Source organism: Syngnathoides biaculeatus, chromosome 17 (genome assembly GCF_019802595.1).
Source record: "Syngnathoides biaculeatus isolate LvHL_M chromosome 17, ASM1980259v1, whole genome shotgun sequence".
Lineage (NCBI taxonomy): Eukaryota > Metazoa > Chordata > Actinopteri > Syngnathiformes > Syngnathidae > Syngnathoides > Syngnathoides biaculeatus.
Genome location: NC_084656.1, coordinates 16,564,831 through 16,580,283, shown reverse-complemented (window position 1 = coordinate 16,580,283; position 15,453 = coordinate 16,564,831). Strand labels below are relative to the sequence as shown.

The following is a 15,453-nucleotide window of genomic DNA, read 5'->3' as shown; positions in this document are numbered from 1 at the left end:
TAATTAGTATTTGTATTAGGGCAGCCAAACCACTTTTAGGTCACTAAGGTCCACGGCAACCAGCAAACTTTTCTTTTGCCGTCGCTCGTTACGCTTACGTGGTTGGTAGAACCATTTTCCAGGAAAAGTTTGGTTGAACTAAGCACAACAACGGAGATCAGTGTTGAATTAAATCAGATAAAAGAAAAAGAAATCTCCTTCATATTTTTTAATCCATCTGTTAATTCTGTTGTTGTTTGTTTGCGCCGCTTGTACTGAGGGAGGAAATTGATTTGATGAACTTAATTTGCAAAGCAAGCTCTAATTGGGGCTTTCTTTGGTGTGTCATCGTTCCAATTGTCTTATTGTAGGAGTTCAGCTAATGGAGGAAAAAAAATATTAAGAATGTGGTGCATTAGTTAGATATCAAGCGAATGGACCCCCTCCTATCCCTTTTTGTGTTACGAGACTGCTAAATGCAAAGAAACAATGGTATACTGTGAGACTGTACACATTGTACTTTTTATCTTTTTTTTTTTTTTTTCACTGATAGGAACAATGAAGTTGAAACTAACTTTCAATATGCCAAGTTTTCTATTGCTTGTATACAAAACCCACTATGTACATAATGAAGTCTTGCAACTGCAGTAAGAGGAGACCTTGAATGCTTTGAGGGTGAGGGAATAATCGTAGTGAGATGGATAGCATCTATCTGATAATGCGCTTCCACTGTGTAAAATGGAGATGACATTGTAAATAAATGCTTGTATGAAAATATTGTTTGTCTATACTTGTACGGGCATGTGCAAACAACATTTTGGGGGCAGGTGAACGAAGCCAAAAAAAAAATTGAAACCTATACAGTTTTTTTTTTTTTTTTTTTTATAAACATAAGTCTAATCAAACAGGATTGTCCCAATGTCACACTCAATAAATAAAATAATAACAAAAAAATATCAAACATATTCTAAATGTCAGCTCAGTATAAAGCATCCCATGTTTGTGTCTATACAGGTATGTGTGTATATTACTACTATGTATGTACTTTACAAGAGTATTCACTTTTTTTTTTTGCCTCCTTGCCGATGACAAGGTTTTCAGTTGTTTTCCTGCCAACGAACCAAACCAGCTTTTTGCACGTAGTTAGCGGTAATTGCAGTAAGCAAAGGATGAATGCCAGTTTTCATGATTTTATACCCCGATAAAGTGTAGCCCGTCCTGCCTGACCTTGGAAATAAATCTTGCATTCCCCTCTAGGCTTTGACATGGAAAATAGAAACACTTCCCTGGGTCATCATTCATGTATTCTTCATTCTGCAGTTTCTTTCTGTCTTTCTCCCGCCTCTGGGTGCGTCCTCTTGGCACATGGAAGTGGCGGTCCAAAGTCAATAAAAGACACGCTCTTCTGGTTTTTCACACACGTCCATCACAACCAAACTGAAAGTCTGTTCTGTTTTTGTTTTTTTACACCAGCCTCTTCTGTTTTTATGCCAATGTGTATACCTGAGTCAATTCATATTACGAAAAAAAAGCTGAAGTTTACAGATTTCCCATTTCAAGATACTAATTAGTGCATTCATTTATAGATATTCTAAAATCTATTATTTTTCTGTAGGCCCAAAACATTACATGGATGTTGCCAAGCTGTAAATGTCAAGTGTCGCTGGTCTAAACATTGTCGGTAAACTAAAACCGCAGTGACTAACCATCTTACCACAGGGTCAAATTATGTACTTTAGTTTTGAGAATGCTTATTGTGAGAACACCTCAATTACAGGAATCTCAATCACAAAGTTGAGATGAAATATGAGCAAAGACATAAAAATGCCGGCGCCTTTGGAAAGGAGAAAAGTTTCTAACCCTCTTATACGTCGTCATTTCTCAAGTGGATGGTTGTTCAAAAGCAGTTTTCTTGTCAGTGCTGAAGTTAGGGATCAGTGTGAACCTATTTGTCTTCTTTTTTATGTAATAGAACAGCTATTCACTGAAAAACTTGCGTAATCTGTAACAACACAAGGTGCAGGCTAATAGGAGCTCCTTCGAGGGTGCCATGTTTGCTGAGGAGTAGCTAGCATTGGCCACCAGCCAACTTAAAACAAACAGCAACTTGATGGAAGAGTCCGGTAGAGGTTGGTAAAGCGGGCAGATGAGGCTCCTTGTGATATTGAAAAAGCAGTATGGTAAACTTCGCGAGATGATACAAGGAAAATACAGAGGTCTAAAGGACCTACATTGTGTCTTTAGAGCTAGAGAAACCCTATGAAAGAGCACCCAGGGAGGAGGTGTGGTATTGCATGTGCAAGTAAAAAAATATCAGAGATGTTAGAATAATGCAGGACATCTATGAGAGAAGAACAGTGGTGTATTGCGTATTGTGTGTGGATTTTAGCTGTGACGAGGAATTTAAGGTTGTGGTGAGACTGCATCAGGGATCAACCTTGAGCCCCTTCCTGTTTGCAGTGGTGATGGACAGCCCGAGAGATGAGGTTAGACTAGAATCCCCGTGGACCCTGATGTTTGCAGATGACATTATGATCTGCATTGAAAGCATGGAGCACATGGAGGAACTGTTAAGAGAGGTGGAGGCATGGACTGGAATGGAGAGGAATGAAGATTATCTGAAATAAGACAATACATGGGGTGGAGGCGGAAGACCGAGGCTGCAAGGAGACGAGAGGAAGGGTGGAAATCTTGGGGTCAATAGTCCAGAGCAATGGTGAGTGAGTGTGGTAAGCAAGTGAAGAAACAGGACCAAGAAGGTTGGAACAGGTGGGTGGAGGAAGGTGTCAAGTGTGTTATGAGACAGAAGAGTCTGCTAGGATGAAGGGCAAAGTTTATAAGACAGTGGTGAGGCCAGCCATGATGTACGGATGAGAGATGGTTGCACTGAAGACACAACACTCTGCAGAGCTGGAAGTGGGAGGATAGCGGAAGGGAAGAATAGAAATGAGCTCATCAGAGGGACAGCCAAGGTTAGAAGTTTTGGAGACAGAGTTAGAGAGAGCAGACTTTGATGGTTTGGACACATCCAGAGGAGAGAGAGAAAGTACTGTACATTGGTAGAAGGATGATGAGGAGGGAGGTGCCAGGAAAGAGAACTAGAGGAAGACTAAATAAAAGGTTGAAAGGTTAAAGGTTGAAAGGATGTCTTGAGTGCAGTTGGTGTTCAAGTAGGGGATGCAAGGGTTTGGTTTACATGGAAAAGGATGTCAAGCTGTGGTGACCCTTAACAATCTGAAAAGAAGATACCAAGATGACCGACGAAAGGCCAGAAACCGTACCATGAATGTTTTCACTCTTTGACGTGACCCCAGTGCTTCTCACATGATTTAAGGGTGCCGTCTTGTTGTACCGTTTTTATCAAATTACGCACTGCAGTAACTTTTGGGGATTTTTTTGGGCAAATGGTTTGTCGTGAGGCTGTATGTTGGTCCTGCACAAGTTCTCTTTTTTTTTTTTTTTTTTTTCCTGAAAATTTGACAGACAGTGCCTCTATGATGCAGATCTATTAAACCAAACCTAGAATCATTACTTCTGCACTTTTTGGGAGGATTAAATACATTTATAAAGGCTGAATTTGAGTAACTGACCGAAAGTCTGATGACTTAAAGGCTCCTGCATATATTGAAGAAAACAGCTTTTTAAACATCTAGCCACCATAGTGAAATTTATTTTTTGCAATAGTTTTAAAATATTGCAATACATACAAGTATGTGAATATATTGAGCATTTTCTAAAATGTTTTGATTTTGCACTATTGTGATTCTCACCATATCCATTTTATTTTATAATTAGAGTAATAAATATTAAGAGAGAGGTTGACAATTATAATAATTAAATCATTGGATTAAATGCATGAATTATTACTTTTTTTTTTTTTGCTGCTGTTATAAAGAAGAATGTACAGGCTGCGGTAGATAAAGCCCTAAACTTTTTACAGTTTCCTCTCAAATCCAAATGCATTTAAGCCGCAGAAACTCATCATATCCATCAGAAGAAGAAAAAATGACAGTGAGCGACATTTATTGAGCGTGTGAAGACACCACAGGCAGACAGGGACAAATATAAATATAGTGACAAGAACCACTTGCCACGTTTCCTCAAAGGCCTCTCATTTTTTTTATTGGCTACTGGAAGTACCACAAAAGTCTGCGTGCTCCATTATCACATCACGATAGGCCAGACACGTGATCATACGTTCTATAAAGTGCAAAATTATTGGGACACCGGGTCATTATCCCGACAGCAAGTAAAAATGGAAGAAATTATGGAGTTGGGTCTATTGGTTTTTACTCTTCCAGGAAGACTTTCCACAAAATTTGTGATCTGAAAGTGTCTGTGGGAATTTTTGTCCATCCAAAAGAACATTTGCGAGGTTTCGATCCATCTTGCTTTGTGCACGTGACGCCGGTCATCCGCAAACAGAAAAGGACTTTCCTTTAACTTTTGCCACAAACTTGGACGGAAGCCCTGCCAAATTTCCGGCAATTTTCAAAAGCGGAAAATTTCCATAGGAGGAAACCGCACCGAGGAAGGGTTAGGTTGGCGAGGAGTGAAATGGGGCTGTTGCTGCGGAGGATTCTGCATCGAAGGACCCGGGGCAGATTCTGAGGCTCACCACTTCTCTGCAGATGTTTATACGCGGCACTTCGGTTAATTAAATGGACACTCGTGCTGTCTAAACTAACATTGTTTAGAGTTATATCAAGTGGTTAAATGCTTCTATTGCAGCTTGATCATCCTCAAAGGGGGGTTCCTCCATTTGTAATAACCTCTCTATTATTTGATTTCTAAAATTAGTTTTCTCAGGAATTTTTTGTGATCATTTATGATATAACGATTTGAAACTTTAGTACAGATTTTTTTAAATAATGGAAGTTGACCATGGTCCTTAGTCGGAAAATGGAGGCGTGCCCTCTCCGAGTCGGGGATGAGATCCTGCCCCAAGTGGAGGAGTTCAAGTATTTTGGGGTCTTGTTCACGAGTGAGGGAAGAATGGAGCAGGAGATCGACAGACGGATCGGTGCAGTGTCTGCATTGATTCGGACTTTGTATCGGTCCGTTGTGGTAAAGAGGGAGCTAAGTCGAAAGGTGAAGCTTTCAGTTTACCAGTGGATCTACGTTCCTACCATCACCTATGGGCACGAGCTGTGGGTCGTGACTGAAAGAACAAGGTCCTGGATACAAGCAGACGAAATGAGTTTCCTCCTCAGGGTGTCTGAACTCTCCCTTAGAAATAGAATGAGAAGCTCGGTCATCTGCGAGGGGCTCAATGTCGAGCCACTGCTCCTCCACATTGGAAGGAGCCAGATGAGGTGGCTGGGGCATCTGATCCGGATGACTCCCTGGTGAGGTGTTCCGGGCATGTCCCACCGGAAAGAGACCCCGGGGACGACCAAGGACACGCTGGAGCGACCATGTCTCTCAGCTGGACTGGGAACGCCTCGGGATCCCTCCGCAAGAACTGGAAGAAGCGGCTGGGAAAAGGGAAGTCTGGGTATCCCTTCTGAACCTACTTACCCCGCAACCCAACCTGGAGAAGTGATGGATGGATGGAAGTTGAGTCTCATAATTTTCCTTCGCAGGCCACATAAAATCATAGGACAGAGCAGATTTGGTCCTCGGGGCTTGAGTTTGACACCTGTGGGATAGGGGGTCTAGACTACAGGATATAATGAGTTTTGTACACTCTGAACCCCTTTTAAAAACTAAAAACTGTTAAACTGCTCTAGCAAGTCTCAGTGTGTTGTGTAGTGGAAAGGACCAACACAGCCTTTCTTCTGATATTCAAGTGAAAAACACACGTATTTGTTCTTTTTATGCACAGACCAAAGATCCGTCTAATATAAAAGTATTACTTTGATGCAATCATGTGCCAGGTCCACGTTTCTGTTTTGTGCATAGCGTGGAAACACGAGTAAAAGAAGAAGAAATGGTTGCAGGACTGTTAGCTTATCTGGTAACTAGATTGTGGTTGCAAACGGTTTGACATGTCAGTCTTTACTGTTAAGTTTTTTTTTTTTTTTTTTTTGGGGGGGGGGGGGTCATGTTATCCAAACACTTAAAACAATTACCAAGTGTTCTTCTCTTTGTGTGAGGCAACATCGTTAGCTACCTAAATTGCTGTCCTTTTCCACATCACAATCACGGCGTCTGCGCCTTGTTTCAACTTGGCGTCAACCCCGTCCATAAAGATTTACAATTGAAAAACATCTAATGTAGTGATAGTGGGAGAGAGAAGACTTTTTTTTTCTTGAGAAAGAAACCACACCAGACAAACTTAATTGTCTGCTTTGGATTGTTTGAGACAGGTGGTACAAAGGCTGAAGGGCAAAACCACTCGACAAACAAACGCTGAAGAAATGACCAGTGAGCTCAAGGTGAGTGCCTGTCCACACTGAAATGTTTTTTTTCCCCATGTTCTAGCCACACAGAAAAATTTTCTGACCCCATATTGCCCCGCCCCCTCACTGATTTAAACCATGGTGACTGCCACATGACTCCATTGGCGGTTGTCAGCAAATACTTTCCCCATTTAGTTCCCTATAAATGCCATAAAATGGTGTCAAAACGCTACTTTTAGCATTATCAAGCTTATCAACGCCAATTTAGTTAGTTCCTTGACACCAGGAGACCAAGATGTAATTTTTTTAAAAACCTATATATAGCCATCCATACGTTTATCCTCACAAGGGTCGCGGGGAATGCTGGAGCCTATCCCAGCTCTCAATAGGCAGGAGATTGGGTACACCCTGAACCGGTTGCCAGCCAAATGCAGGGCAGATCAAGACAAACGGTCGCACTCACAATCACACCTAGGGGCAATTTAGAATGTCCAATTAATGTTGCATGTTTTTGGGATGTGGGAGGAAACCGGAGTGCCCGGAGAAAACCCACCCAAGGCACGGGGAGAAAATGCAAACTCCACACAGGCTGGTCCGGGTTTGAATCCAGAACTGTGAGGCCAACACTTTACCTGCTGAACCACTGTGCCCCCTAGTTCCAAAGTTCTCTGGCTAAATATCCCAAGGCAGCGATGTTAAATTAGCCAAAAATGTCTTCATAGTATGAAAAATTTGAAATCAGATGGAAGTTAAGAGGTTGAACACAAATGCCAAATTGCCAGTTGATTATCTAACTGCTAAATAATAAAAGTGCAAGAAGCTGTTTGAACAAAAAGAACTGCAAACATGCTCAAATCCATCATGATGAAATGAAAAAGCATCGACACTTTTGGCCGACTCAAAGAACATAAATAACCAGAAAACTGTCACGCTCCCAATTTGGTTTTTATATTTCAAGCAAAAAGTCACCATTGATGCCAGATGTTCTTGTTTTTCCAACACTCCTCTTTCCAAATATCAAAGTAATTACTGAAACATTCCGCCGGGAAGAGAAATCAGCGCAAACGAGAGCCTTCTATTATTTTTATGCTACTCCGGCCGACAATGTGGCCTTCATGGCGCGATAACACAACGTTCTCCTTGACGCACACAATCAAGACGCTCCCGGAAAATGATGTTTCAGCACTTTGCGTCTGACACATACGCAGCCATTTGATGGTTCCCTCCAACACAAACACTCGGGACTGCTCGCACAAGCCGCCGCCGCCGCTCATCATTTTTTGGCGCCACTTCACAGAGGCGCAGGTGAAGGAAATTTAAACCTCGCGCTCGGCCTGTTGACACAGTCGGAGTCAAGCGGAAGACAGGCGCGCTTCTTTGGATTCTGTTGACCTCCGAGCGGACGGGACGAGGCGGGGGGACGTGACTGACAGCCGCCGCGGACGCGACGCTGCGCTCGGGTCGACTTGGGATAAGATGTTCTTTTCAAGACAAAAATCCCTTTCATTTTTTTCCCCTCCCTCACCGTATCCCTCCTGGTGTTTAAACACATCTCGCGGAGGTGTTGAGAGGATGTGATGGGCCGGCAAAGAACAGCGGTACGATTTTTCCGAGACGGGCGCCGCCGCCGTGTTCGCATCCCTCCGGTACGCTGATAAGTTGGCCGTTAAAACCATGAGGGCGAGAAACAAAAACAGAGATAATATTAATCTTGCATAAACCCCTTTTAACACATTTTAAGTTCATAGTTAAGTCTGTTCTGCGTCACGTTCAATTAAATTTACTTACGTAGTTGTACAGTATGAGGCGGAACAACAAGTCTACTGTTCTAAAATGTATTTTTCATGTGTTTATGAACCCAACAATCCGAGGACACACTAAGTGACAGTACACAGTGTGCTCAGTTTACGACCGTCCCGACATACAGGATTTCAAAGTTAGGAATGCCACCCACAGAAATAGGAAGGGTTTTTATGTTTATGGCCTGGAACATTTTTTTTTTTTCATATTTACTGGAATTATGACCTGACTCGGGGTGTATTTAGTCATTTTTGGGGCAAAGGCAAACACCGTCACGGGCCTCTCCATGTGTTTTGAAAGCTATTACAATGAGCTTATAGCTTCAGTGACTAGATATCATTTTTATGTATTCCTCTTCACCCTGTCCAATGAATGATAGATTTTGAATATCGTTTGTCATCAACTTGTGAATTTGATTTAAGAAAACAATTCCCTTATTTCCTGACCTCGATAAGTCCTTCGAAAGCCTTTCTGCAGCTTCTTATCTAAGAAGTAAATTGGTTCAATGCCTTTACTCTAAATGATCAGAACATGAATCAACATTCACATTCATTTACTTAATACTATTATCTTCATTATTAGCATTTTGTCTAAATTAAGCCTGGACGTGCCCAAAAGATGGACTCGTCCACAGCGTGTAAAGGAAAGTGGACCATGAAAAAGATCATGCGTTTCATGAGATCCAGCATTTTTGTGGATCTCTTGCTTCAAGACTTGTCATACAGTGAAGAAAATAAGTATTTGAACACCTTGCTATATTGCAAGTTCTCCCACTTAGAAATAATGGAGGGGAATTAAATATTCACCATAGGTGCATGTCCACTTTAAGAGCGATAATGTAAAAAGGAAAATCCAGAAATCAAAAATATGATTTTAAACCAGCACATGTCAAGGCCCATCCAAATTTTGCCAATGACTATTTGGATGATACAGAGGAGTCATGTGAGAAGGTTTTGTGGTCAGATGAGATCAAAATGGAACTCTTTGGTCATAATTCCACTAACCGTGTTTGGAGGAAGATGAATGATGAGTTTCTCACCAAGAACACCATCCCTACTGTGAAGCATGGGGGTGGTACCGTCATGCTTTGGAGGTGTTTTCTGCACATGGGACAGGACGACTGCACTGTATTAAGGAGAGGATGACCGCAACCATGTATTGTGAGATTTTGGGGAACAACCTCTTTCCCTCAGTCAGAACATTGAAGATGGGTCGTGGCTGAGTCTTTCAACATGACATTGAGCCAAAGCACACAGCCAGGAAAACCAAGGAGTGGCTCCGTAAGAAGCATATCAAGGTTCCGGCGTGGCCTCGCCAGTCTCCAGACCTAAACCCAATAGAAAATCTTTGGAGGGAGCTGAAACTCCATGTTTGTCAGTGACAGTCCAGAAACCTGTCTGATCAAGAGAAGATCTGTGTGGAGGAGTGAACCAAAATCCCTTCTGCAGTGCGTGCAAACCTAGTGAACAACTACAGGAAACGTTTAACCTCTGTAATTGCAAACAAAGGCTACTGTTTCTAAGTGGGAGAACTTGCAATATAGCGGGCTGTTCAAATACTTATTTTCTTCATTATAAATATTCTCCCATTACTTTGGTCGAAGTCGGGGTGTATTTATTGCCTTTCGTATGTTCCGGTTTGAAAACTCAAGATGACAGGATGATTCATGTACCGCAAATGTCTCCTGGAGATACATAATGCTAAAATGAATGCCTTTAAGGATTTTAATTCTCCTGACATCTTGTGCAGATTTTTCCTGCTCAAAACTGGCATTGTGAGTGCATCCAGAACGTGCGCTGCATGCCTTGTGATGATCAAAACCTTCTATTAAGTCTTCAACCGTGTCAAGCTTTTACACAGGAGCCAGGGAACAAACAATATTCAGTTGGAAAAAGAGAGATGAGCAGACTTCTGCGGTAATCGTAATATATGTGCACAATTTGTGGGAAGACAAAATGGGGTTTCGATTGGAAATGTTTGGTTAACTTCAACCACTAAGCTGTGGATTGCAATTGCAATTGTACTTTCTACTACAAGGCGAGTTTGAACTTCTTCACGGGGATTCTACTGATTGATTGATTGAACCTTTTAGTTTAGACATTGGGACGATAATCATCTTTGACTGTGGTGATCGAGCCCACATTTTATTTTTAGGCCCGGCTGGATGCGAGCCCTTTGAAAGTCATCTGGGCTAAATTCTGCAATGTGCGCCTCGAGATCTCACAGGCCACGCAATCATCTTCAAGAAAGGCGGGATTGATTGGGCTGATATTAACGCTGATTGGCTCCAGTCAACACATGCACACGGGAGTTGCAAGGAAATGTGCGGTTTTCAGAGGATTCTGGGATTTGGCTGAGGAGTTGAAAGAGGACGGTGATTTCATTTCCGAGTGCTTCAAGAAGAAGTCACATCACAAGACGGGCTATACACACAGATACATATAGATGGTTTTTATTCACTACCCCCAATCAATTTTGACCTCCAATGGAGAAAGTTGATTTTTTTCCAAGAACATTTTTGTTAGGAACTATTTATAAAATACTTATTTTGTATAGAAGAAGGGTTCTAGAGTGCAGGTTTTTACAGTAAAAATCCTATTCACAAGTGATGTCTGGATGAAAACAAATTACACACAAAATAATTTCTGATTTGTAAATATTGAACAGGTGTAATATGTACGTCTGCCCTAATTGTTGTCAGAGGAGACCATCCATCCATCCATCCATCCATCCATCCATTTTCTTCACCACTTATCCTCACAAGGGTCGCGGGGAGTGCTGGAGCCTATCCCAGCTGTCAACGGGCAGGAGGCGGGGTACACTCCGAACTGGTTGCCAGCCAATCGCAGGGCACATGGAGACAAACACCCGCACTCATAATCTCACCTAGGAGCAATTTAGAGTGCGAATGTGGGAGGAAACCGGAGTGCCCGGAGGAAACCCTAACGCAGGCATGGAGAGAACATGCAAACTCCACACAGGCAGGTCCAGGACTGTGAACTGTGAGGCCAACGCTTTACCAGCTGATCCACCGTTGCCACCCAGACCAGACCAAGGAGGAAATATTACGCCTTAACACACCCGCTTTGATCAGAAGTGGGGGGGAAGGCTTAAATTATTAGTGTATTAGTGTGAACAGGGCGATTTCCCCAAAACTCCATTTCCATCTTGACAAACCCAGCATGAATCACGTTCCTCAATTCAGACCAACCACAGGGACGAAAGACATCTTGGTAGACCACCAGGGCCGATGAGAACCCTTTACACTAAATTAAAACCGTGAATTCCCTCAATTGGTGCTAACACAAATCAGATTAGCCACATACAGTATTAGCACTGTCCTTGTGGTTAACCAAGGTATTGCGAACACAAATGTTTTTGAAGCGAGACAAGAAAATGCTGGGTAACGGAGGTAGGTCGCCATGTTAGGGTTGCCCTAATGAACTGCATAAGCCCAGATCAAAACGTTGGCTCATTAGTGTACGTGGCATGTGTGTCATACCACAAAGCCACCAACACATGGCGGCTTCCCGTAAATGGTTTTGTACCGTGAATACCATTTTGGCTTTGATGATGTGACTAACGCTGTAGTAACACAACCACTTCCATCACAGAAGACTGTGGTCCATCACGCTCACGGCCTTAAATGTTGAGCTCGTTTTACAAACCAAAAAAAAAAAAAAAAAAAACCGATAGACGAAATATAAAGATGTTTGAAAATAATGCAACATTTAAAGAAAAGCACAACTGTTTATTAATTCACATAGGAAAACCTCAGTCTCAAGTCACTGAAGCAGTTTTATAACAGTTATCAAGGCGGCTGTATTGTACACCAGGTTTTGACTCAAGACCACATACATACTGTACCTAAGTGTAAATTACCAAACACAAATTTCTCATCGGAAATGATGAATTTTTTTTTCCCTGAGCCTGTCTATTAATGGACGTGATAACATTTTAAAATATTTTGCTGATTGTGTGGGATTATGTACGGAGAAACTTACTCATTACAATGAGAAACTTACTCATTACAATGAGAAAACAGTTTTTTTTTTTCAATGTTCCTTCAGGGCACAGGTGTCAAACTCAAGGCCTTGAGGCCACATCCAGCCTGCCGCATGATTTTATGTGGCCCGCGGAGGCAAATAATGTGTATCAACTTCCATGATTTTTTTTGTTCAAATCTGTACCAAAATTTAAAATTGTATAAATGATAACGAGATATTACAAGCATTTTTGTGCAGGACGTCCACATGTGATGTTAATGCTGCCAGAAAAAGAAGAAAAAAATCATGTATTGTGAGTCCCAAATGTGTTGAATTCATTGGAATTTTTTCAACAAGGCACCTTGAGATCCAAAACTATCCAGAGGCAATCCACCGTCTTCCCGAAACCGTGCTAACGTGATATGTTTTTGGGACAACTGGGGACCTCTTGATTTCAAATTTGTGGTATTCTTGGCCCTCGCGCGGAGGAAATCAGTTTCACTTCTAAGCAACCGCACGCATTCGGGCCACGGATTTTCAATCAGACTTTAATGCGCTGTGAAAGAAGCGGGACACGGTCGATATAACTAAACATCTGTAATGGACTGACTCACAAGATGTGGAGCTGTTGTTACTGGAAAAGACTGCTTCTCTTTGCTGAAGTCGTGTCCTTGTGTGGTCACTTTTGAGGATCATAAAAAGAAAACAAGGAATGTGTAAACGGGAGTGCGTGCAGACATACCAAGAGTGGAATCAAGAGATGGGAATCTTGGGCCTCGCCCACGCAATCGTACAGTATTCCTTCCTTCTGTTTATTGCCGTTGCGGCCACTCGGCAATCAATCAGCATTGGAATATGTGTCAGGAAAGAAAAACTGTAATCTATGCGTCGATCGGTTTCTGTCAGAGGGCCAATATAACTGAAACCATGAAAATCTTTAATTGACCCAACATATTCACACATTAAATTTATCAACTAGTTTTGGAATCAGAAATCAAGAGTAATGGGTTTTTCAACTATTGTTGATGTTTGGTAACACAAAAATGCTTGCAATATCTCAATGTCATTTATGATATGACGGTTTGAACATTTTGGTTCAAATTTGAACAAAGATCATGGAAGGTGATACACATGATTTGCCTTTGGGGGCCACATAAAATCATGTCGTGGGCCGCATCTGGCCCCTGGGCCTGAGTTTGACACCTGTGGCTTACATAAACAACACACTGGGCCAAAAAAGTTCATCGCAATCCTTTGAAGGACGTCATGGGTAGGACAAATTATTTTTTCAAAATTAAAATACAGGATGGTCTTGCAAGATCAATGCTAAACTAATAATGTAATATAATATTTTGTATTCATCCATTTATCCATTTTCTATTCTGCTTTCCTGCACAATATATCATTTTTTTTTGTCATCAGCATATTTCTATAGGGATATTTTGAATGCAGTATTTTGGTAAGACTTACAAAACAAAAAAAGAGTAATGCCACAAATACCTCCCGAGACCAATTTCTTGTTTTTAAAAATGAATTGGTCATTTTCAATTTTTAGGAGGTGGGGGGCGGAATAAGTTGCAATATTACCACCACAATTTTTGTTGGTTACGAGAGTGATATTTTTGGGACAATTTTATTTACCTCCCCCCCCCCCCCCCATTTAGCATTTTTCAAATTATGTAAAAAAAATATATATATATACAGTACGCAGACTCCGCCCACAAACAGGGCAGCCGTGCTAAGATAAAAATGTGATATTTTGCTTCAGAGTTCATCACTGTGCATAGTGTGAAGATTAAGACATGCCTCTTCATTGTCATTTTTTGACAAGTTTTTCTGAAAATGAAACTTTGATAGTGAGCAGTATTCCCTTCTTTTGTAGTCCACATTGTATGACACCCTACTGTTGATGCTCAGTAAAGCATATTTAAAAAAATGTTTTTGTCGTGAGTAAAGCAACAAATATGATGGAATGAGCGTGCTATATAGTCTACCGACCCAAAATTTTTGATTTTCCTCAAAACCAAACCTTTTCGGACAAAAGCGTATGGCAACATCTCACTAAATCCTCCAGAAAGCAGGTTCGCTTGTTTCACATGCCGTATTTGTGTTCTCATGGCATCGAGGCCGCAGGGGTCACCCGGGTCTGACGGGATCAAATCGGTGCACCTCCCGGCCCGTATAAAACGAAACATATGTGGTTATTTCCATATTGTGAGGCCCTTTTGAAGCTCTCTCACTTTCTCTCTCTCTCCCGTGGAGGCAGGCAGAATGAAACGCTAGCGCTGGATCGCTCAGAAGATCAATCGAATCTTTGCTTGGGAGAGCCGCTTTAATGTGGAAATGGACAGATGGGGCGGCCTATCAGTATTGACAATGTCATGAAGGCCAAGGTGGCCTTTGAACAGCCACCTTTTCATTCCATGAAAGTCTCGGTTCGATGTGATTTTGAAGCTTGGGGGGTAGATTTTTGCATGATGAGTTCAATCATTCTTTCGTATGCTGTCATTTAGAGTGCGATTATATTCATACACTATATGCACATCCATTGCTTTTGTTATAATAATAACATCATGCAGCTGCTGTGCATGTTTTTAAGCCAAAGTGACATTTTGCCTGCCGTAATTACCCACTTGCAAGCATGAGCTTTGACATGAAACATGTGATATGCTGCTTACTGAATTCTTTACCCGAGAATAAGTTTGCAACTTCTGGATTTGCTCACAATCCCTCACCCCGCTCATTCCGGGTGGGGAAAAAGACAAAAAAAATTGAGGGATTTGTGATGAAATGTAGCATAGAGTAGCAGTGTCAAACTCATTTTTGTCGCGGGCCACTCTGTAGTTCTGGTTTCCCTCAGTGGGCCGTTATGACTGTAAAAATCGTTTATCGCCTCAACGTATTGACGCGTGAAATTTATGAATTACTTTTGGAATCAGAAATCAAGGGTAATGTTTTTTTTTATTTTTGATGTTTGGTGACGTAAAAATAATTGCAATACAGACAGTTTGAAATTTTGCGACAGATTTCAACGAGAATCACAGAAGTTGACATACATGATTTGTCTTCGCGGGCCACGTAAAAATCATGCGGCGGGCCGGATCTGGTCCCCGGGCCTTGAGTTTGACACCTGTGGCATAGAGCATAATTGGAATATGCATGCGTGCGAAATGGGATGTATGAGTCTATTTTTGTCACCCCGCAACATGAGAAGTGTAAAAATGGAAGGTCAGCCCAGACCGTTTTCCAGGTAAAATCACTCTCAACATACCGAACAGCAGAGGATAAGCGGTCAGTATAATCTTGATAATCCTACCTTTGCTGATTTTAAACGATAGGGCTGG

At 41.7% G+C, this 15,453-nt stretch overlaps 1 protein-coding gene across 1 annotated transcript in view; it reads left to right on the top strand.

Moving 5' to 3' along the window:
- Positions 1–6,333: 6,333 nt before the first annotated feature.
- trabd2a (TraB domain containing 2A) overlaps positions 6,334–15,453 on the top strand; it is an 80,769-nt gene continuing 71,649 nt past the window's right edge. The window contains exon 1 of the mRNA XM_061802006.1: positions 6,334–6,359. Within this exon, the coding sequence (XP_061657990.1) occupies positions 6,342–6,359 (18 nt within the window). The 5' untranslated portion in view covers positions 6,334–6,341. The remainder of the gene's footprint in view (positions 6,360–15,453) is intronic.